The 22662-nt window shown below is 41.2% G+C and overlaps 1 protein-coding gene across 1 annotated transcript in view; it reads right to left on the bottom strand.

Annotated features, from left to right (window-relative positions):
- The window catches only part of CUNH6orf132 (chromosome unknown C6orf132 homolog), a 63881-nt gene that overhangs the window by 8971 nt on the left and 32248 nt on the right, over positions 1 to 22662 (bottom strand). Inside the window, exons 2-3 of the mRNA XM_077481525.1 lie at positions 13729 to 13832; positions 1003 to 1075 (exon numbers count right to left, since the gene is read on the bottom strand). Coding sequence (XP_077337651.1) covers positions 1003 to 1075; positions 13729 to 13832 — 177 coding nt within the window. The remainder of the gene's footprint in view (positions 1 to 1002; positions 1076 to 13728; positions 13833 to 22662) is intronic.

Raw genomic sequence — 22662 nt, 5'->3', positions numbered from 1 at the left:
AAAATTTTGAGTTGTCCTTTGTACAGGAAAGGATTGTAAATATTTAGAAACAGTTGCTCCATCTTAGTGGGGATTTTCCTCACTGGACAATGTTCCTTTAACCTACTTGTCCACAAGAGAGTAAGACCCTTATTAGATTTTCTGCAGATTTTTGTCTTCAGATTTACCCAAACCATAGAATTTGAGGACCAACATTAAGAGTTGCAATTTGTGTGCAATCAGGCAGGCCCTTGCACTACATGGTTTTGGTAAATCTGAAAAAAATCTGAAAAAAAAATCTGAAAAAAAAATCTGGAAAAAAAATCTGGAAAAAAAATCTGGAAAAAAAATCTGGAAAAAAAATCTGGAAAAAAAATCTGGAAAAAAAATCTGGAAAAAAAATCTGGAAAAAAAATCTGAAAAAAAATCTGAAAAAAAATCTGAAAAAAAATCTGAAAAAAATCTGAAAAAAATCTGAAAAAAATCTGAAAAAAATCTGAAAAAAATCTGAAAATCGAATAGTGTGTATCGGGTCTAAGTGAGGGGAACTCTTTCAAATGGTTAAGATGACAGAAAAATTAGCAGGAGTTTTAACATTTCCTACTCACTCCAAAATAATACTTTTTAGACCTGTAGGGTATAGATATAGTATTTATTACAGATTGAATGTTAAACCTTTTATACTCTGAAAAAACATAACCTTTACAGATTTTGTATGACTATGGGCCTTTAGGAGAGTTTTTTCTATTTTTTTTATTGGGTGTACTAGATGGACTTGTATCGTTTTTTCAACCTGACCAGCTATGTAACCATCTTTACAAAAGCAAAACTATGGAATTATATAAAATATTGACTAGCCAATTAGACATCAATTGTTTACTTAATACATTTATTTTTTCCATTTTGATACTGCATTGATACTGCATTCTCACGCCTTGTCATTCTAGGCAATTTTTTTTTTAGATGCTTTGGAACCAGTGCTGTAGGTTAAACATGAAGAGAAAGAGCACAACTTGAGCTTACCTATAGAAAGATTGTCAGAATACCCTGTTGGGACAGAAGGAGTAGGTACAGCAAGTCCTTGAGCATCTGTGTTCTGTAATCAAGAATGAAAAAGTAATAAGCAAGGTGAACATAGTTGGGGTACATTGGTTGTTTTAAACTTCCACAAATAAATCATATTCCCACCACATTTATTTTTCGGAGAGCTTTCACCCATCTTACAAGTACTGCATTTACCCGAGTAGTTGTCCAAGCAGAATCCTTATAAGACTGATGGAAAACAAAAAAATGAAAAATAAACAAATAAAAATACACCAAATCAGCTGTCCTAATTCCATTGCGTTAACTTTATAGCCTTGACTGCTCCTTTTACACAATAGAAGCACTAAAAACTACTCAGTATTTGACACTGAGTAATGTTATGTTTGCCTTAGGCCGCGTACACACGCGGGGACTGTTCGCCCAACTTTGTCCGCTGAACAGTGTTTCGGCGGACAGTCCGCTCGTGTGTGGGCTTTCAGCGGACAGTTTCAGCAAACAGTCCGCTGAACAAGGTTTTTCGGAAATTCCGAAAAACTGTCCGCTGAAACTTTGTTTCAGCGAACAGTCCCCTCGTGTGTAGGCTTGTTCGTCAAACTAAGTTCCGCGCATGCTCAGAAAGGATTTACACGCCGAAGTTTGCATTGCAGTGTATAGGACGTCGTTTTCTAGTCCCGTCGTACGTGCCGTTCACGTCATCGCGCACGGTTTCAGCAAACTGTTCGTTCGTCGTGTGTGGCCATGTCCGTCCATGCTAATTTTGAGCGGACTGTTTGCTGAAACTGTTTGACGGACAAAGTTGGGCGAACAGTCCCCGCGTGTGTACGCGGCCTAACTGAAAGCTACTTACCAAACCTGTATTGCGATTTCCAACCATCTAAAAGCCAGTAAGATAAGGCAGTATCATCATAAAACACACAAATTCAAAGTAAGTGAAAGTTAAAATTAACTTATCACCGTTGTGTTTTTTTTCCCCCAAAAGGTCACCGATAACCAAGCATTCTTGAAAACAAGTACAAAAAAAAAAGTAAGTAAGTATCCGCTACACTGATAAACCTTTCCCTACCTGAACCATCATCATTTGTCACACCATTGTGTGCATATAATCATCCATGTTATAATGCGCTGCAAGATAACACACTGTAGATGTGTATTGCAATGCAAAGTTAATTGCACCCCACACTAAAAAACTACAGGGAAAAACTAAAATTTTCTGTCTCATAAAAATAAAATAAAATATTGCATATGAATATTTTCCATTTTGCACATTCAGTCAGCAGGTGGAGCTTTAGGCACTTTTTTACATGTTTACTAGGCTAATGGTAAATGCTTGGTTTAAAGAAGCTCATTTGCAAAAGAGTAATATCACAGTTCAACCTGTCAACAAGGTTTTACACATTTCCACAATAGCTATTGATAAAGGACAAGGATAAGTACATGTTTTGCATTAAAAATATGATTCTGAGTGTTACTAAAATTACAGTTGTGTGCCTACATGATTCAGTAATCTAACTGTGAGATACGCATTAACGCAGACTGATGATGCAGCCAGTATCCTTCCAACACGCTGGAAGGATGTGAGTACTGCAGGACTCTAAGATTTGTCCTTTTTATGGACACTGTTGGGGAGCTCTTGCTACCATTTGAAAAAAAGTAAGACTACCTCCTCATAGTTACACTGTTAGGAGTTTGATCTTGCTAGACTGCCTGGTTGTTTTAAGGATACCTTTGGCTATCTTCACCTGAGAGATAGTGGCTCTATCTTGGATTTTTCAGATACACCTCCTTGATAAACATATTCAGGTTGCAAATTCCAGGCAACCATATTCTTTGAGATCTTCATAAAGATCAATAGAGGTTTCCAATGTATCGATTCCTTCAATATCCTTCTAAAGAAGGATTCTTGAAACACGTCAAGCTTGCATGTAATCTGTATAAACAGGGCCAAGGATAAATCTAAGGGAAAAAAAACAAGCTTGCTTACCGACCAGCTCACAGACAACCAGTTAAACCTGTTTAGTCTGCACGCAGTTGCAAATGCATGCGTAAGCCACAGAGCTTTGCCATGGCACCCTGGTATCTGTGGTACCTACCACTAACTTATACGTGTCCCCACAGTGGAGGCACATGCATTCTGATGGATAGGTGAGGCCAGGTGGACTGAAGGGGAGCCCACCTCTTCTTAAAAAGGTATAGGAGCACACAGCATATAGCTCAATGGCTGCAAAGGTGTCAGTGCATTGCCTGACCAATATACACTACAGTGATACAAAAGATGCCACTGCCCCCATCTATAGCTGGCCATCACAGTACGTACCTCCATTATAAGGACACTTATAAGTTAGTGTTAGGTACCACAGCTCCCAGGGTGCCATGACGAGGCTCTGTGGTTTATGAGTGCATTTGCAAATGCGTGCAGACTAAACCCCTGCTTTAAACGCATACCGTTAGACAGGTTTAATTGGTTGTTTGTGAGCTGGTCGGTAAGTGAGATAGTTTTTTTCCCCCCTTGGATTTATCCTTTGCCGTGTTTATATCTTATGCAGCCTTCCAATGCCGCTTACTGTGATGGCCAACTAGTTAGGGACAGTGGTATCTTTGTTGCATGTGAACCATGCATGGGATTAGTACATATTGTGAACCTCTAAGTGGAGAGTATTTTTAATACATTTTGTAATGTTTTAATGAAATTAAATTACACTGCCACCTCCTGGTTAACCCCTTCACTGCCAGTGTCATTTACACAGGAATCAGTACATCTGTATAGCACCGATTGCTGTATAAATGACAATGGTCCTAAAAATGTCCGCCATAATGTTGCAGTCACGAAAAGAAAAAGGAAGGAAAGAAAGAAAGGAAAGAAAGAAAGAAAAGAAAGGAAGAAAGAAAAGAAAGAAAGAAAGAAAGAAAAGAAAGAAAGAAAAGAAAGAAAGAAAAGAAAGAAAGAAAAGAAAGAAAAGAAAGAAAATTTTTTATTATTATTATTAATTAAAATGCCATAAAACTATCCCCCATTTTGTAAAAGCTATAACTTTTGCACAAACCAATCGCTTATTGCGATTTTTTTTTTACTAAAAATATGTAGAAGAATACGTATCGGCCTAAACCGAGGAAAGAAATCTTTTTTTTATATATATATTTTGGGGGGATATTTATTATAGCAAAAAGTCAAAAATAATGCATTTTTTTCAAAATTGTCGCTCTTCTTTTGTTTATAGCGCAAAAAATAAAAACCGCAGGGGTGATCAAATACCACCAAAAGAAAGCTCTATTTGTGGGGGAAAAAAAGCATGTCAATTTTATTCAGGAACCACGTCGCACGACTACGCAATTGTCAATTAAATAAATTAATTTTTTCTTAAATCTTAAATTAAATTAAAGAGACGCAGTTCTGCATTGCAAAAATGCTCGTCAGGAAGGGGGTAAAATTCTTCCAGGGCTGAAGTGGTTAAACTGTGTTTTTTCTATATGTCCACATAAAGTCCTATGACTACAAATATTTCCATAGTATATATGATATTTTGGTGATGTGGACATATAGCACACACTATTTGCGATCTCAACCACTTAGAGATATATTCCTCTATAAATAAAATGCAACCCCTAATGAGACATGATTTTGACATGATCATTCACCCCATATAAGTTTATTTACCCAGTAGCACAATATTTTGAACCAGGTTAGGACTAGTAAACCCAGAAAAGCACTGTGTAATGATACTAACAGAAGGGTGTTACTTTGTGCCCCAAAAGGTTACGTGCTTCAGTTCTGGAAATCCAGCTCCAGGTATAAAATGATATAAATATTATACTGTGCAGTTTCAGGTAACAGGTGAAATTGAAAAGACTCAGTTAGACTTACCGGTGACGGTATTTCTAAGAGCCTTTCAGGACAACCCCGGAGAGAGTGTAGCTCCACCTTGCAATCAGGAAACACATGCCCACTTTAAAAACACCTCCTCCTCCTCCATGGCTTCAGTTATTGTGGCCTTCCGACGCTGGAAAACAAAGCACAGAAAGCACAACACCATGGTAGAACTTAATACATTTACTAAGCATAACCTAGGGAGGGAAGTAACGGTTGTCCTGAAAGGCTCTTAGAAATACCGTCACCGGTAAGTCTAACTGAGTCTTTCTCAAATCGCCTTTCAGGACAACCCCGGAGAGGATAACCGAGAAACTTACCCTAGGGCGGGACTACTGCCTGCAGTACCTTCCTGCCGAAGGCCTGATCTGCTGCAGACAGTAGATCTAACCGGTAATGCCGGAGAAATGTCGAATAACTGGACCAAGTGGCAGCCTTGCAGATTTGTTCAGGCGTGGCACCGGCCCTTTCAGCCCAGGAAACTGCCGTGGATCTAGTAGAGTGGGCAGCAATACCTGAGGGAGGTATTTCTCCTTTTGCTTTATAGGCTTCTGTTATAGCCAACTTAAGCCACCTACCCAGCGTACTTTTAGAAGCTTTCTCCCCCTTGCGTGATCCAGAAAATATCACAAAGAGGGCGTTTGATTTTCTAAATTCTTTAGTAACTTTCAGAAACTGTAAAAGACATCTTCTCACATCCAATGTGTGAAAAACTTCCTCTCCTGCATTTGCTGGGCTTGCAGAGAATGTAGGTAACACTATTTCCTGTGATCGATGGAAAGTTGAGGATACTTTCGGTAGGAATGCTGGATCCGTCCTCAGTACCACCCTGTCCTGATAAATTCTAAGGAAAGGTTCTGTAATAGCTAGAGCTTGGAGCTCGCTGACTCTCCTGGCCGAGGTGATGGCCACCAAAAAGATTGTTTTTAAAACCACCTTCTGCAAAGAAGCCTCCTGTAAGGGTTCAAACGGTGCTCCCGAGAGACCCTGTAAAACTGTAGACAAATCCCAACTGGGAAAGTCTTTAAGGGCTACTGGTCTATTTCGAGCAAGAGCCCTAAAAAATCTAGAAATTAAAGTTTCTTTAGATAAAGTCTTTTCAAAGAAAACTGATAAGGCAGCCACCTGAGTCTTCAGGGTACTGGCTGCGAGACCCTTCTCCATTCCTTCATGGAGAAACTCCAAGACTGACACCGTGCTCTTGACCTTGAGTTCTCTAGAACTGCACCAGGAGTTGAACTTTTTCCAGACCTTCATGTAAATTGCCTGTGTAACTGCCTTCCTACTGGACAGCAGGGTCTTTACTACTTTATCTGAGAGACCTTTAGCCTTTAACAGGTCCTCCTCAGAAACCAGGCGGTTAGCTGCAGGAGTTCCACTTCTGGATGACTTACTGTCCCCTGGGATAACAGATCTTTTCTGAGTGGTAACCTCCATGGGGGCTTCGAGGCTAGGTTTCGAAGACCCACGAACCAGGGTCTTTTTGGCCAAAAAGGAGTGACTAGTATTAAGTCTGTCCTTTCTTCCCTGAATTTCCTCAGTACTAGTGGAATTAGAGGAAAGGGGGGAAAGGCATAGCACAGCTGGTAATGCCAGGGGTGAGCGAATGCATCCAACCCTATTGCTGCATCTCCTCGGTGAAGAGAAAAGAATCTGTCCACCTTTGAGTTCTGCTGGCTGGCAAAAAGGTCTACCTGAGGAACCCCCCAGGCCTCGGAGATCATCAGGAACACTTCCTGATTCAGACTCCATTCTGCCTCTAGCAATTTGCGCCTGCTTAGGAGGTCCGCAAACAAATTCTGAGAGCCCTTCAGATGCACTGCCGATAGTGAGGCTGTGTTCTGTTCTGCCCAGGCTAACAACAGATTGGCCAGCTCCATCAAGCTCCTGCTTCTGGTTCCCCCTTGCTTCATAATGTAGGTAACCGCTGTTGTGTTGTCTGACAACACCTGAACATGGTGGCCTCTCAAACTCTGCTGAAATGCCACTAAACCCAGAAAGATCGCCTTCAACTCCCTCCAGTTGGATGATCTTTGAGCTTCCTGTTTGGACCAGACCCCCTGAGATGTCTGACCATCCAGATGGGCTCCCCAGCCCCAGGCACTTGCATCTGTAGTAAGGCGCTTGTCCACAGGAAAGGTCCACACCAGGCCCCTTGAGAGGTTTGCCTGGTCTCTCCACCACCAAAGAGCCCTTTTCGTCTTTGACGAAATTTTTAGCTGTTTTTCCAAAGGATCCTGATGGGACCAGCTTGACAGAACCTCCCTCTGAAGGGGTCTGGAATGGAACCTGGCCCACTGAACAGCCGGGATTGCTGCCGTAAGCAGGCCCAGAACTGCCATAGCCATCCTGACTGAGACTGTCTGGTTGCTCTGTATCCGCTGTACAGCTAGCTGTAACTTTTCCTGTTTTTCCAACGGCAGGAAAACTTTCTGGAGAATCGAATTTAATGTATACCCCAGAAATTTCATTTCCTGTGAGGGGGTCAGGATTGACTTCTCTAGGTTTAGAAGCCATCCCAGGCCCTCGAGGTGAGACTGGGCCCTCTGGAGATTGACTAGGACCTGCTCCCTGGAGTCTGCAAAAAACAAAAGATCGTCCAGATAAGGAACGACTGGAATCCCCTTCAATTTCAGGGGTTCCAAAGCCTCTGCCATAATCTTCGTAAAGACCCTGGGAGAGGACGAGAGTCCGAACGGCAGAGCCCTGAATTGGAGGTGCCATACCGAACTCCCTACCTTCAATGCCAGGCGCAGGAACTGCTGCGATGCCTGATGAATTGGTATATGAAGGTAGGCATCCCTTAGGTCCAGGGATGCCATGAAGCATTCTGGGGTCAACAGCTTTGTGATGGAGAAAATTGTATCCATCCTGAAATGTTTGTACCGAATGAACCTGTTCAGGAATTTCAGATTCAGGATTAGACGGTACTTCCCTGAGGGTTTTTTCACCAGAAAAATATGTGAATAAAAACCCCCGCCCTGCTGGCTTACTGGGACTTGAATCAGAACCTCTTGCTGTATCAGCTCCTGTAACAACAGCTTCATTGCAGAGGCCTTCTCCTGATCCCTTGGCAATGTTGTCACATAAAACCTGCTCGGGGGTAGTTCTGAAAACTCCAACCTGTACCCCTGATCGACAACGCTCTTCACGAACAGATTTGGAGACAGCCTGTCCCATTGTTCGCGAAAAGCTGACAGTCTCCCCCCCACTGGGGAGATATTGTCACTTGTTCTTAGGGGACTGCTCTGGGGGAGATCTAAAGAGGACTCCACCCCTGCCTTTGCCCTTCTGTGAACCCCATCTGCTCTTGTGCTCCTGGTCTTTTTTATGGGACTGCTGAAAAGCACGAAAATTCTTTTTAGCAATCTGCTTTTTCTTAACTGGAAAAGCCTTCTTTTTATCGGCTGTTCTATCCAGCACAGACTCTAAATCAGGACCAAAGAGCAAGTCACCCGAGAAGGGAAGACCACACAGCTTGACCTTAGAGGCAGTGTCCCCAGACCATGTTTTCAGCCAAACTGCTCTCCTGGCTGAATTTACAAGAGCCGAAGACCTAGCGGCCAGTTTAACTGATTCTGCTGATGCATCCGCCATGTATTTGACTGCATTCAGGATCAGTGGAAAGGACTCTAAGAGATCCTTGCGGGGTGTCCCCGCCTCAATATGGCTCTTCAGCTTCTCTACCCAACATTCCAGATTCCTGGCCACCACCGTAGCTGCCATTGCTGGTTTTAGACTGACTGACGCAGCATCCCAAGCTTTTTTAAGGATGGAGTCAGCTTTTTTGTCCATTGGGTCTTTAAGGATCCCCATATCTTCAAAGGCTAGATCCGTTCGTCTGGATACCTGCGAGAAAGCTGCATCGACTCTGGGTTTCTTGTTCCAAACCTCTGAGTCCTTATCTTCGAAGGGAAACCTTCTTTTGAGAGCTTTAGAGAAGAAAGGGGCTTTTTCTGGGTCCTTCCACTCCTTTCTCACTGAGTCTGAGAGGACCCTGTGGACAGGAAAAACTCGCCGTTTTGTTTCGTCCAACCCCTGGTACATTTTGTCATGAACTGACAGTTGTACTCTTTCTTCCTGAATTTCTAGAGTAGTGTAGATTGCTTTTAAAATATCATCTACTTCCTCTAGTGATAGCTTGAATTTGGAGCCCCTGCTATCTTCTTCCTCTTCCTCCTCCTCAGAATCCCTGAAGGAGATGAGAGTACTACCCCCTTCGTCTCCAGACTCTTCAGTTTCCACCTGTCTGGATGACGACGCCCTGGGGCTGGGCGGTAAGTTCTGAGGCTCGGTCTGTGCGGGAGGGTTTTGTATCAGGATGGACTTGACTGAACTCAAAGAGTTTGTCAGCTCTTTAACCGAAGAAAACAAATCCTTATATTGTTGAGATGTTTCCTCTTCCACCAATTCTCTGATACAATTTCTGCACATTGCCTTCTGCCATGAATCTCTGAGGGGGGTTTTGCAGGAAGGACATTTTCTCTGACCTGGTCTAGCTTTTCCTAGTGATTTTTCCTGAAACGACATACAGGTTTAATTCACTAAAAGCTCTCAACAAGCAGTTGCTTAACACCAAGCCAGTGCAGAGACCCACCACCAAACAGACCTACTAGTGAGACCCCAGAACTAGGCTGCAAAAGGTCAGAGCGAAGTCCACCTCTGACCTGCAGCGACAGGCCCCCAAGAGGGGGGAACAAACAAAGACATACCCACAGTAAAGCAGAGGGTGCCAGTGCACCTTACGTACCTGGGCTGGACCGGTGCTGGGGGCGCCTGTCTCCGCCATAGCTGGCTTGCACTCTTCCATCGTTTGAGTGAGGCAGCTATTTTACAAACAGCTCTCATTTTAAATTTTCCCGGCCTCCGCGTCATCAAGGCCGGCCGGAAGCGGAAGCACACGGTCACCTGACCCGCCCCATGACCCCTGCGTTCCAGGCGCTGAACCACGGCGCCACGCCCCCTCAGAGCGCCCGCGCGTCACCGTGAACGACGCCGTCGCCGCCCGGGACCCGGCGCCGAAAACGGAGCCATGCCGCTGACCTGCAGCGGCCTCCGCCAGCAACAGAGCCCTCCCTGCGCTAACAAGCGGACACCGGGCACCCGACGCCGGCACTCCGAGGGTCCTTACTCCCGTGAGATGGCGGGACCAGGAGCTCCAGGAGTCCTCTCCCCGTGGAGATGCTGCTGGGGGTCAAAGAGAAACAACCTGCAACAAAAGGTAAGCCTTACTCCCCTGCAGAGAGTGTAGCTCTCCCTGGTTCAGGCACATGCTTCCTCCAAGGAGGAAACACAATAACTGAAGCCATGGAGGAGGAGGAGGTGTTTTTAAAGTGGGCATGTGTTTCCTGATTGCAAGGTGGAGCTACACTCTCTCCGGGGTTGTCCTGAAAGGCGATTTGAGAAAAATATATTACACAAGCATCCTGAATAGATAGAACACAAAATGCTCTACACCTGTAGTTCAACATGCCATAGAGATGTGTTGGAATGCTGTTTTTCAGGCATTTGTCCCAAGACAGAAAGTGAAATCTCCCCGGTGGGGGTTGGGGTTGTCACATGGCGTTAAAATTATTTTTTATATATAAAAAATTGTGAATGAAGAAACCCACTGGTGCTGAGGGGATTACACACAGAGCCTGATAATTAATTGTACACTAGATTAATGTACAGGTCATACACAGAGGGAGTAAATGAGAGGATTACTGTACTGGTCACATACAGTGGGGCGATGGAGATGAAGGGGTTAATGTTCAGATGGGCAGGATAAGGCAGGTGAGGTGTTAATTTACAAGTCCCATTGGATCTAGTATGTGTAGGAAGGGGGGGCTTAAAGGGTTAAAAAAAATCCCAGTGTCCCTGCAATGGAATGAATGGATCAGCAACTACAGCTGCTGATCCATTCATTCCGTGTCCATTCATAATTACACAATCTCACTCATTTAACTGTTGAAAGAGGAAGGGTCAGTAAATAGTACCCTGTGATGACTAATCTAATGATGGCTGGGTACACAACTATCACTTATTGGATCAGCCATCTGATGGCTGTTTATCCAGTGGCATTCATAAGTAGAGTATATAAAGGGCCACTGATCCACCGTTGAAAAATGTACTGCAGTGCATAAGAGGTTAATCTACCTGCATGAGGTTAGTTTTCTTTATATTCTTATAACCACCTTTTCCCCAGTTGCAACAATTTTTTTTTTTACATCTTAATTTTTCTCCAAATTGTGTTCATACTCACTTACCTTTCCTATTTATCAAAGTGATTATATGGATTGGTTATTACATTCATTTTCTTTACACATTGCTTTCAGTTTTGATTTTACATTCCCAGCCTTTGCATTCCATTTTTAATTTTGAGGTTCCATAATTTTCCTTCGTAGGCCATTTCTAATTATGTTAATTTCTTGCAACATTTTTTTAAAGTGGTTGTTAACCCCATTCATGGAATCTGACCTGGGCACATATCTGTAGTGTTTACTTATCTCTTTCCAAAGCTCTGAGTGCTGTTCTTTGTTCCTCTGTTATCAGCATGAGAATTTCAGACAAGTTCTCAGACACATGAGATAAAAGCAGTTGGAAATTTGTGTCATGGAGGGAACTTGGATGGACAGCAGCTCTGCAAGTTTCTTCGTTCCTCTGCATATGTGGAGTGAGAGTGTGTTTCTTTCCTCCAATCAACTCACACAGTGTAAGTGCTAGGCCTGCCAGGCTTCACAAGTTTGTTGCACAATTGCAGCAAGTCTGCATTGCATGACTCCAGATTAACTTTGCAAACAAGTCTGCTGCACGTTCTGGTTAAGTTATGTTGTGCAATAGTCATCCCACCACAGGGGTCTCTGTGACTGAATTTTCATGCTGTAGACTTGCAGAGCTCTTGCTGTAGACTCACCACTGCAACTTTGACCTTGCTAGAGACTTGCCACGCAAATTTGATACAAATTGGTAAAATAGTGTCAACTAGAACTCGTGCTTCAAGTGCTCTGCAAGTGTACAACTTGCCAGTGAAAATGTGCAGCAAGTTAAACTTACAATTCAACACTGCCACAAATTTATGGCAAGTTTTTCATTGCTATCTGGGAGGCTGTTCATTTTGCTGGGTATAGGAGAAGATTTACATCCACTTTGAAAGTTTCCAGCTAGGTCATAGCCATATATTTTGAAGTTAGAGCCCAGTGGTTGTCCGGGGGCCCCTTCCTAATCCTACATTAAACCAATGGGATAAGAACTGGTCAAAGTTATATACCTGTGCCGCATTTTTCAAGGAAAGATGTTTTTTCAGGCAGTTAGTGTCCGATAGAGAGGAGCCATGCACATGGGCTTTTCCTTACAAATATTTACCAATGCCAACTGAAGATTTTGAGAATCAGAGCTGCTACCTTGCCTTGGTCCCCATTCTACTTTGGTAAAATTCTATCAATTTCCTGCATTTATATGAATTTGATTTACCTTTCCTTTTGTATTTCTGCATATCCTCGGTCTTTTTTTTGTATTCATATTTTTCCACCTTTTTTTTTTATGAGGCTTGCTTTAATAATTTTGGTATCATTTAATTAATGAACATTTTTTGCAAACATTTCACATACTTCTTTCCTATTTTTACTTTGGAAACTATATTAGACCAGTGCAATAAATTAGATTTTTAAGCAAGGTCACCACATGCTTGTTACAGGGTCTGTGGCTCAAAATATTTAGGCCACAGGCAACTGGCATTTTCAGAAGGACAGACATGACAGCTCCCAAAGTTCTCTCAAATATAAAATATGTATGTATTTTAGCCATTTTTGGGGAAAAAAAAGCATTTTTGTATGCTGTATTACTAAAGCTAAAATTAGATACAGTATTCAGCTGAATAAACTCATTCTTCCCCTGCTCTGTATGATAGATCAACCATAGAGAAATAATAAAAGTTACTGCTGTTCTCTTCTTGGAAATCTCAAAATGCTCTGCAAAACCAATGTTATGGGTGCACTCATTAGATTTACACAGTTAATTTGTGAAAAAAGTAAAAAAGTTTAAAAATAAAAATGCTGTTCCTACTGCAGATCTGGATTATCTCATAAAACATAGTTCTAATAAAAAGAAAAAAAAAAAAGAAAAGAGATTTGCTGCAAAATCTGTGAATGCTTAAGTCTTTTTTTTTTTTTTTCTTTAACAAACATGTTGGACAGCATACACACTATACAACTTTTGTTGTCCAATTTCCTTTAGATTTACCAAAACCATGTAGTGCAAGGGCCTGCCTGATTGCATACAAATTGAAACTCTTAAACGGGTTGTAAACCTTCACCCTTTTTCACCTTAATGCATTCTATGCATAAAGGTGAAAAACATTTTTTCAATGCAGCAGCGCTCACAAGCTCCCCTGATACTTACAAAAAAAAATGGCCCGGACAGGGGGAGGGGGGGGGGGGGGGGGGTTTGGGTGGTAAAATATTCTGGTGGTTAATTTTTCAGCATTAAAGCTGGCCTTTCATTACTTTAATCAATTAATTTTTTGTTACAATAGCAAAGTACATATAATCAAGGCAATTCCCCAGCCATCACTATATGTAATATTGAACATATTCTCACATAGTAAACATCTCATAATTAAAGATTTTATTTGGGGTGAAAAAATAATAATTTATGGCAACCTGCAGAATAAAAACCCAAGTAAACACTCCTAAAAATAAAAACTCCACTAAATTCTCCTTTGCAAATGACTTGCCACAACAAGCACAGATGCCAACAATATGACAACCTTTCACAAACTATTGTTTTTTAAGAACTTTAGGAAATACAGAATAGTGAATTATGTGAATACACTTTGAAATAGTGTTTCTTTGTAGGATACTTACACTATTTGAGAATTGAAGTAGAGGCCTGGCACGGGGACCAGGTCGAGCTTTAAGTGTTGCAGTCCCAGAGTCATCCAGAAATGCAAATGAATTGTGTATATCATCTGGAAATAAAAGACAACAAAAAAGGGTCAGCTACCAACGCATACCTTGTTTGATTTGTTCTGACCCATGGAAGAATATTAATCATTTATGAGCAAAATAATTTGTTCAAAATCAACCTACGCCTTCTTAATGCCAAATTCTAGCTAATTTGCTATTTAATTGATGTTCAACCCTTTTTAAGAGCTGGTTATATAGGCATTAACCCTAGCAGCTATTGTGTACTGGGGCCCACAATAAAGCAAATCTTATACATGTCAAAGTAATGAATATAAATATATGGTTTATACATTGTTCAGTGATTTAAGGCCATTTCACTTTGTTCTTTGAAGAATTTCAAGCAATTATCACTTCACTCAAAGTACAAATAACATTTAAATGTATTTCAAATTTGTAGGCTATGTTCCTCCCATTGCTTTCACTTCAGCGCTACTGCTAAATAATAATTTCTGACAAGTTTTTAACCACTTAAGGACCAGGCCTATTTTTTCAAACTTGTTCTTTACAAATACAAATTGTTAAAATCTTTTTTTTTGCTACTTAAAAAAACCCCCAAACACTATATGTATATATTTTTTCAGACATCCTAGAGAATAAAATGGCGGACGTTGCAATACCTTATGTCACACCATATTTGCGCAACGGTCTTACAAACTCAATTTTTGGGGAAAAAAAACAAAAAAAAAAGAAAAAAATATACATATTTTTTTATTAAAAAAAACAAAAAAAAAAAAAAAAAAAAACAGTAAAGTTAGCCCAATTTTTTTTATATTGTGAAAGATAATGTTATGCTGAGTAAATCGATTCCCAACATGTCACGCTTCAAAAATTATGCCCGCTCATGGAATGGCGACAAACTTTGACCCTTAAAAATCTCCATAGACAACGTTTAAAAATTTCTACAGGTTACTAGTTTTGAGTTACAGAGAAGGTCTTTTTCTATAATTAACCAACTATTGCAGCGTTACCTCACATGTGTGGTTTGAACACCGTTTACATATGCGGACGTGACTAATTTATGTGTGAGCACGGCGTGACAGCATGCTTTCGATTTTATTTTTTCCTTACATTTTATTTTATAAGTATTATGTTTACACTGTCCCTTTAAAAAAAAAAAAGTTAGATCACTTTTATTGCTATTACAAAAAATGTAAACATCCCTTGTAATAGAAAAAAAAAAGCATGTCAGGATCTCTTTAATGTGAGATCTGGGGTCAAAAAGACCTCAGATCTCACATTTACAATTAAAGAGGAAGTAAACCCTAATGGGTTTACTTCCTCTTTGATTCCCTGCAAAGGTAAAGCATAATGGACTACTATGCATAGTAGTCCATTATGTGTCACTTACCTGACACAGGAGCCAGCCAAGTCACCGCTGTCCCCTTGTGTACAGAGCCTCCATCTTCTTGGTGGGTCTCGCTGCTCCGGCACTGTCATTCGATGGAGCCACCATGACGTCTCTCCCGCGCATGCGCACGGGAGCCGCCACTCGGGGCATATCGCCGTTAACTGTGGCGTGCTCAGTGCGCCTGCGTGCCGCTGTCTATGGCTCATGCGCCATAGACAGCAGTGCCTGTCTTTCGCCAAATATCTCTAGGTCAAAGTGGTTTGTAAGGGTTTACAACCACTTTAACCACTTCCCGACCAGCGCACGACGATGTACGTCGACAGAATGGCACGGGCAGGCATATTGGCGTACATGTACGTCCAATATTCGTTGCCGCCGTACCATCGGGAGCGCGCCGCCGGCGGCGCGCTCCCGTGCTGGTCGGGACCCCCGTGAGTCCGGTCGCGGGACCCGCGTACTCGATCGCCGCGGGCATCCCCGCGATCGTCTCACGGAGCGGCCGAATGGAGGAAATGCTGTATAAACAACATTTTCCCATTCTGCCTAGCAACTAGTGACGCTGATCTCTGCTCCATGTGATTGGAGCAGAGATCAGTGTACACTAAATGACAGCCCAACCCCCCCACAGTTAGTAACACACCCCTAGGAACACTTAACCCCTACACTGCCACCCACTGGTTAACCCTTTCACTGCCAGTGTCATTTACACAGGAATCACTGCATTTATATAGCAGTGATTACTGTATAAATGACAATGGTCCCAAAAATGTGTCAAAAATGTCCGATGGGTCCCCCACAATGTCGCAGTCACAATAAAAATCGCAGATCGCCGCCATTACTAGTAAAAAAAATAATAATAAAAAATTATTAATAAAAATGCTATAAAACTATCCCTATTTTATAAACGCTATAACTTTTGCGCAAACCAATCAATAATCGCTTATTGCGATTTTTTTACCAAAAATATGTAGAAGAATACGTATCGGCCTAAACTGAGGGAAAAAAATGTTTTTTTATATATTTTTGGGGGATATTTATTATTACAAAAAGTAAAAAATAATGCGTTTTTTTCAAAATTATCGCTCTATTTTTGTTTATAGCGCAAAAAATAAAAACCGCAGGGGTGATCAAATACCACCAAAAGAAAGCTCTATTTGTGGGAAAAAAAGGACGTTAATTTTGTTTGGGAGCCACGTCGCACGACCGCGCAATTGTCAATTAAAGCGACGCAGTGCCGAATCGCAAAAAGTGGTCTGGTCTTTGACCAGCAAATTGGTCCGGTCTGAAAGTGGTTAAATGCAATAAAAAATTTTTTTACAAAAAAATACAAATAAATAAATAAATGGGGCCATCATTCCCTCACTCGACTCAGCCTCTGAGGGGAAAGGATCAGAGAAAGTCTCTGCGCTACCGGTGGCTCTGGACAACCGTAATGCAGCGGGCACATCTCCTGCCGCCAATAAAGGTGATCTTGCAGTGAACCCGCCACAGAGACCATTTTATCTGAAAGAGGACCATCCGTTGTTTCAGAAAATACTGGGGTTATGGTAGCTACCTGCTGCCCTAAGCCCGATATTCTATGTCACAGTACCGACGTACAGCTACTGCAGTTTGCAGGAAGTGGTAAAAAAAAATAAAAATGTTTATAACCAAGAATTGTCAATCTGTAAAATCATTCTCTTCAAACTTTGCAACAAAGCTGTACACTCTGTACCAATATTATTATTAACAATAGAGATCTACCTTTAACCTTGTAACATAAATAAACACAAATGTCACATAATGGTAAAAGAATGTATTACGATGGATACACAAATTAAAGCTGTAGATAAAAATAAGCAAGAATGACATACTTGTTATGTCATTTGCAATGGTATGCACTGAAAAATGTCATACTTGTTTACCACGGGTATGCTCTAGAGCAGGGAGCATCCAAGCAGCTGCCCTAGGCAAACCTAAGAACTAGCTGTATGTACTAGAAATTACACAGCAAGTTAGAAAACATTAAAAAAGAAGTATGTTTTTTATTTTATTTTATTTACCCATTATACTTACCTAGGTGGATGCAGCATCAGTTTCCCACCGCCTCTTCACTGAGAGCCGAGCGATCAAACATCGTTGATTGCTCAGTTCTCTCAGCTCCCCAAGAGGAGAGCTGCTGCCTGTCAGTCAGTGGCTCTCCTCTCTGCTCCTCCATGCTCACTGGAGCGGCTCGCTGAGAGGCCGAGTCAGTCCAGGCAGTTGGCGAATTCAGACTTTGAGTTGGGATGACATGTTGCCTTTACAGATTCCTGTGACGTCTGCAGAGAACGGACTGCAGACCAAAACTAATTGCACTCCTTTGCTCCTATGACCCATAGGAGAAGCCCAGCCAAACAAGCTCAGGGTGGACTTCTCCTTTAAAAAGGAAATGTTTTTATTTTTTTACTGTATTCTGTGCACAAGAAGCTGAAGTTTATTCTTTTTTTCTTTAAATGATGTCTAATGTTGCCAATGAGTGAAGGCGGCACTGTCATTCATCTCCTCCTCCTCTATTCACAGAATTCAATGCATTTTAGGAATGATGGAGGCGTCAGGAGAGGGTCGCGAGTGGCTCACTTTTCTCCATTGAGAGCTGCTGCTAAGATTCATAGCCCCGGAAGACAGATGCTTAAGGCAGTATCCAGCAGCAGTGAATAGCACACAGCATGGAGGATTTTGAGCAGAAAGCAGCCATCTGTAGACAATGGGATACACACCATTCACTTACATAGTGGGTATGGTACTGTATCCCCACAATATGTTTCCTAAACTTCAGTTTTAAAGTGTTTTAGTAAACGCTTTTAGATAGAGGAGAAGGATTAGATCTTCTGTCAGCTTTTTATTAAACTAAGAAAAAAAAAGTTAGTCTAAAAGCTGGCATTACACACAGATGGGAATTTAATAGGTTCCTCCATCTGCACTAAACAGTGTGAATGGACAAATCTTCTCCGTTGACTAATATATACTGACAGCCAGCACCTGCGGCACTCAGAATACCTGTGAAATAACTGCATCTGGTTGCCTGCACTCATTGTTCTACCAACAATTTTTCCACCCAGTTCCTTTGATCTTAAGATTCGGCAGCAAACAGCAGAAATTCTGTGTGCCAGCTTTAGTTTTCAGTTTAATACAACAAGAAAGAATATAAAATAAACAGTATAACAAGAATTTAGAGAATGGTACAGTCAGTCAACCTCCAAAACGAAAATGTTATTGCACTAGAAGTTAATTGGAATTGCAATTATCTGTAGGAGGGGTTTCCACCATCCTTGCTAAATTTTAGAAAAAAAAAAAGTCTTATTCTCACTTTGATGTGTATTACATGTGACTGGCATTTTTGCACTTGAAGTTAATCTGTATGGCAAATATCTATAGGAGGGGTTTCCACCATCCCTGTTTTATTTTATACAGTATGTCTTTTTTTCAGTTTGATGTGCATTATATGTGATGTTACATATCACAGAGACCGTTATTGTGATAATATTGAAGTTTGAGATTTCCATGCATTAGAGGGTTCCACCATTATTGTTAAGTTAGAGTTACATTTTTTTGTGGCATGGGAACACATAACAGTGTCTTTTACTGACACTTTATTTTACCTCCAGTAGTTTATTGTAAATAGTAATGTGGTCATTACCCATTATACGAAAGATCAGCATGTGGCATTAATAAATAGACAGATTTCAGTTGTGCCCCACCAGGCCAGGCCCCCAATGCATCTCCCCATCCCTGCACTCCGTGCACTGGTGGGCACTGATGGGAACTGATTGGCAGCACTGATGGGAACTAGTAGGCTGGTACTAGTTGACAGCACTGATAGGCTGCAACGATAGGCAGCACTGATTGTCACTGATAGATGGGATCTAATAGGTGGCACTGATAGGTGGCACTGACAAGCAGCACCGATTTGCACTGATCTAGGAGAGGGGGAGTTTCACTTTGAGCAGTCAGTGAGGCACATAAGAGCTGCTTAGTGCGTGAAACTGTTTGCTTGCAGAGACCAGCAGGTAAAACTCGGTGCTGATGTTGGGGGTTGGGGGGGGGGGTCAAACAGCTAGCCTATCAAAACACAAGCCAACAGGATAGGGGCTGGGCGGGCCGCTCCGTGTTAGCTATCAAACATTATATTTAAATCCAAGTGATGTTGTCTCTGTAAACATGATAATTCTCGTGTGTGACTAACATGAAAAAGCATTCCAAGTACATTGCTATTACCATGACGTATGGGCACACCTAAGGTTTAGAAGATGATCCATTTGAATTTGTTTTGCAATTAAGCAAATGTGATACAATGAATTTTACATACTTTTTGTAAATGGGTCAATCATGAACCAATTGCAAAGAAATAGATTTAGCTATATACAGCTAGTTATTTCAGTTTAACAAGTTAAACATTTAAACTAGATTAGACAGAGATGGACGATTCCAATAAAAAAGCTTGTCAATGAACATTTGTTCACATTAGAACTGCTTCTCTCCCCATACAACTCAATCGGAAAGCAAAAATGGCTTAATGAAAATCAGGTTGATGCAGTTTATAAGTTGGTCTAATGCAATTCAGAAGGAGGCACTCAGGTCTAATGCAATGGTCTAGGAAGCATCCCAAACTGACCGTAAATGCAAGCAAAATGCACCTGAAATAAGCTGCATTTACCAGGCTACACAAGTCCAAAACTTGTTGGCATGTGCCCAAAATCACCATGTCCAATTTTGATTGGCACTTCACGTCAATAACTGAAGTACTGATGGACTGCGTGCATTAGGCCTTATTATGCCCTTTTTATTGCAGGGATATCAGCAACAGATTTTTTTTCCCCCATGAACATTTTGTCCATGTGACAACTTGCTTCTATGTTAGAAATTCTACAAAGATGAGTACTGAATACACAAATATTCTACAGAGAGCAAAAATATTCACATTTGTGATACTCGCAATTCATAATTTTCCAATGCACAAATGTTCTAAAAATGTATCTGAGAGTACAATCAATAATTGTTACTATATCAAAGTAGGATTTCAGACAACATTTTCTTGTTTTAACAGCATGTGACCCCATTGCAAAAATTCTAAACCTCCATTGTTTTTTTTTTTATTACTGTAAAACCAGGACAAGAAGATGTGGTCACCAAACTAGATGGTGCCAAGAGCAATAAGAGTCTGAACATGTTTTTTTAACTATCACCAATCTACTAAATTGGAAAAAAGAAAAAAAAGTTATCAAGAGAATTTTCCTTCACTCCCTGTCCAAGGGACAGTGCTCACCGATATAGAAAATATGTGATAGCTCCCCAGCTTGCAAACAATAAAAATCTGGCAAATACTCTAACCTTGCTCTACATTGTCCAAAACAAAAAACATTTGACTAGAGTTGGGATCTAAATTGTACCAAATTTAGCTTAGTCAAAATAATTTTCTTATATTACTCATTAGTCCTATAAGTTTGGTTACCCAGTTATTACATGTAATTTTACAAAAATACATTCCTCTGTCAAATAAAAGAAAATTGAATCCATTTATACATTAATATAAAAAAGGGCAAAATATATGGGGGCACAAATGAAAATTAGATTGTGGCTGGGATGCAGTTCTTATATGAACAATATCAGCTAATATTGTTAGATTAAGGCTTCATGCACACGAGACGCAGATGCAAACTCTGCAGGACACTTGTTTTTAAAAGCTGAAACCGGCGTTTAGAAACGCGCGTTTTGCCGCGATTTTTACCGTGATTTAGCGGCGTTTTACCGCGTTTGCGTCTAGAAGCGTTTAGTTAAGCTAACATCATAGACCCTCCCCAGCTCAAAAAACAGTATTATTAACTATTTCAGCAATTTTGTGAGACCAGAGTGAGTAGCAGCAGCTGTGAGAGCTGCAGTGTACTTGTATTTAGCGTGTCACTTGCCACGGCACCTGCCACAAGTTGTGGATTGTCCACTTGCCACGTGACTTGCCACGTCATCTGCCACAAGTTGTGGATTGTCCAACTGCCACGTCACCTGCCACAAGTTGTGGATTGTCCAACTGCCACGTCACCTGCCACAAGTTGTGGATTGTCCAACTGCCACGTGACTTGCCACATCACCTGCCACGTCACTTGCCACAAGTTTTGGATTGTCCACTTGCCACAAGTTGGGGATTGTCCACTTGCCACGTGACTTGCCAAGTCATCTGCCACAAGTTGTGGATTGTCCAACTGCCACAAGTTGTGGATTGTCCAACTGCCACGTCACTTGCCACATCACCTGCCACGTCACTTGCCACGTCACCTGCCACAAGTTGTGGATTGTCCACTTGCCACGTCACCTGCCACATCACTTGCCACAAGTTGTGGATTGTCCACTTGCCACGTCACCTGCCACGTCACCTGCCACGTCACCTGCCACGTCACCTGCCACAAGTTGTGGATTGTCCACTTGCCACGTCACTTGCCACATCACCTGCCACGTCACTTGCCACAAGTTGTGGATTGTCCACTTGCCATGTCACTTGCCACCTGCCATGTCACTTGCCACAAGTTGTGGATTGTCCACTTGCAATTGTTTAAAATATTTTTCTAATGGTTTTTCATCATTTGCAATCATTTTTGAGATTTTTAATGTAAAAAAAAAAAAAAAAAAAAAAAAAAGGTCACCTTTAAAAACGCTTATAAATGAAAACGCGGCAAAACGCGAAACATGGAAACTTTTGCGTCTGAACCCATTTTTTTGCTTCTGGAAAAACGAGGTTAAATGCAACTGCATAAAAACGGCAAAAAACGAGACTGTGTGCATGGATACATAGGATAACATTGAATGAGTTCAGGAGCAGTTGAAAAAAGTGTCCAACTGCCTCTGAACACGCGTTTAACTGCGTCTCGTGTGCATGAGGCCTTAATGAACAAAAAGATATGGGTCATTAAATGAGGGGTACCTATAAAAATAAAAGCACTATATGGAACAAATAAACAGGATTGTGTTTCAGAATTCCTAACAGAGTTCACTTTTTGAAATTTCTCAATATAAAGGATTAATAGTGTCATCCATTTATGGTGACATACGCAAGTGAATTGTGCTTCTCAATGTATAGGAATAATGGTGTCATCCATTTATGGTAGAATGTGTAAGAGAATTGTTTTCTAGGAGCGGTAGAGGATTTAACAAACACGACCTAGGAATCATCTAAGATTAGAGGTCCTAGGTGAGTGCTAGACATTTGCCGTAAATTTACTTATCTGAAAAAGACTGAAGTCAGCTGTATATTTTAAACAATGTGCACAGACAACTATATGCAAAAATTACTACCTCATCTGCTACGAATATAGAAGCCCATGAAAACTAAAAATGTAAACTTAAGAATATTAAAAACTATATCTAGAGCCAACAACCCCCCCACCCCTCTCCACCACCACACTACGAAAGGTTAACTGATCTATTTATCGAGGGAATGAATCTTCCTAGCAGGGACAAAGACAACAATAAAAACC

Source organism: Lithobates pipiens, unplaced genomic scaffold (assembly GCF_037356315.1).
Source record: "Lithobates pipiens isolate NorthernLeopardFrog02 unplaced genomic scaffold, aLitPip1_a1.2 Scaffold_16, whole genome shotgun sequence".
Taxonomy (NCBI): domain Eukaryota; kingdom Metazoa; phylum Chordata; class Amphibia; order Anura; family Ranidae; genus Lithobates; species Lithobates pipiens.
Note: the sequence above shows the minus strand (reverse complement) of the source record. Positions and strands in the feature narration are given on the sequence as shown.